Source organism: Pygoscelis adeliae, unplaced genomic scaffold, assembly GCF_000699105.1.
Source record: "Pygoscelis adeliae isolate BGI_AS28 unplaced genomic scaffold, ASM69910v1 Scaffold514, whole genome shotgun sequence".
Lineage (NCBI taxonomy): Eukaryota > Metazoa > Chordata > Aves > Sphenisciformes > Spheniscidae > Pygoscelis > Pygoscelis adeliae.
The window spans coordinates 543,168-545,245 of NW_008824594.1; the positions used below are offsets into that span (position 1 = coordinate 543,168).

At 39.6% G+C, this 2,078-nt stretch overlaps 1 protein-coding gene across 1 annotated transcript in view; it reads left to right on the forward strand.

Annotated features, from left to right (window-relative positions):
- Window positions 1–2,078, forward strand: part of ANKHD1 (ankyrin repeat and KH domain containing 1) — a 106,716-nt gene that overhangs the window by 75,819 nt on the left and 28,819 nt on the right. The window contains 2 exon segments of the mRNA XM_009322292.1: window positions 65–210; window positions 1,700–1,842. Coding sequence (XP_009320567.1) covers window positions 65–210; window positions 1,700–1,842 — 289 coding nt within the window.

A 2,078-nucleotide genomic window follows, 5' to 3' on the forward strand; every position in this document is an offset into this window, starting at 1 on the left:
CCTGCTCCTTAATAATACTTCTGAGATTCTCAAGGTTGCTTTTAACATGATCTCTTGTTACTAGGTTTTACGCCTTTGATTCTGGCTGCAACTGCTGGACATGTTGGTGTAGTGGAAATTCTTCTAGACAAAGGTGGGGATATAGAAGCACAGTCTGAGCGCACAAAGGATACTCCGCTTTCGTTGGCATGCTCCGGTGGACGCCAAGAGGTACAGACATATTTGTCCTCAATGGGTTTGAATTGGTTTTTGTAGATAGTTTTTTGTACAGTGTTTTTTCTTGATGGTATAATGAAACATCCTTTTTCTGGAAGGTTTTTAACCTGTATAAGTGTAGCTAATTTAAGTCTCTTTCTTCTTCCAAGAGGAAACGGAATTTATTCTTTTCTCCCTTGGCTATCCCAGTTTTGTTAGCCAATGGTTGTTATAACTTGTGGTCATTCTTCTGTCGATGAATCCTTGCAAGATAAGTACTTTTGTGAGGGAGGTAGAGATGTTTAATGAATAACTTCATTCACTGAACACTTCCCTTATGCATCCTCCCCACTCTCAAAACTAAAACAGCCAGTGCAGGCACACAAAGACAGAAACTGGAATTTTGTGTTGGCAGTACATGGTTTTTAGTGGTAATATGCAGGACTGATAAGTGCAGATGCAATGCAGGGCACATTATACTAGTCTTTTAAGGAGGTTTCAATTTTCTCTCAGCTTCTCCCCCCCACCCCCCCGAATAAGATTTATTAAATCCTTCCTACTTCAGTCATGGGCATAGCTTAGAAGGTGGCATGGAGATGGCAAAGGGCTCTCTGCAAGGTATGGGAGTGGTAAGTTTTGGAACTTCTAAGGATTAAAACAGTTCACCAAAAAGGGAAAGTTTCCACTTTGACTTTTTAATTTCAGATCTTTAACAGTAAAAGTGCAGCTCACAAATAAAAGGAGAGATCAGTGTGGCCTGTGATAGCATCCCCTATTGAACTACTTAAGTCTTTTGTTCCTAGTCTTCATTTTTTTTCCTTATGCCAGAATCTACCTCTTATGTTTCTGGCTTAGCAGCTTGCGAGGCAGCCTTTTTTCTGGCTTATTTGAAAAATCATCTAGCCTATGTTAGTAGTAAAATGAGGTCCACTAAAGTGCAGTACATCACCAGAAATGTTTTAATTTCCCCCCCTTTTATTTCTCTTAAGCAGTTTCTGATAGAGAAGTCCTTCCTGATGCTTGTTCCATTAACATCAGTCAGTCTGATTTTTACCATGTGTTTTGTTGGAAAGACCATGTAATACAGATGGTCAAACTTGGCTCAAGTGTCATTTGAATTAAAGTTGTAGGAGTTACTGAAAGAGACGGTCAAACAGTGTGAGATATTATGGGAGTGGGATAGATCCCTTGTTTGCAAACTCAAGATTCACAGGAAAAGCTTCACTGTAAAGCCTTGCATTTTTGATTAGGTAAAATAATCTTTCTGGAAGACAAGTGCTGCACTGCTACAACCCACGCAGATTAGCTGATGTATTCATCAGTTGCTAAGTCTGTACAAGCGCATATGTAAAAGTAAAGCAAAAGAGGATAGAGGTTTTCCTGCAGAATCTTATCTATTGACAATGGAAACGTAGCATACTGGAAGGTTTGAACATGTGATAACATCCTTTCACTTCCTGGATAGGCCACAATATGTCTTTTAATATGCATGCTGTCTTTTCAGGTTGTTGATTTGCTGTTGGCCCGGGGAGCAAATAAAGAACACAGGAATGTGTCTGATTATACGCCGTTAAGCCTTGCTGCATCTGGTGGCTATGTTAATATCATCAAGATTCTTCTCAATGCTGGGGCAGAAATTAATTCAAGGTAATGTACTACGTACACCAGATGAACTGCAGTATAGCACAGACACTCCATGGCTGGCTGCGTACTGAGGCATAGGTTGGAATCTCCAGTGCTTTCAGACCTCCTTGCAGCCTTTCTACACTGATGTTATCCTTTATGTTCATGTTATCTTAGTGCTTTTAAATTGCCTTTAACTATCATAAACTTCATCTCCCTTATACCTAAATTTTAAGGGATTATTATAGTTTGCAAACCTA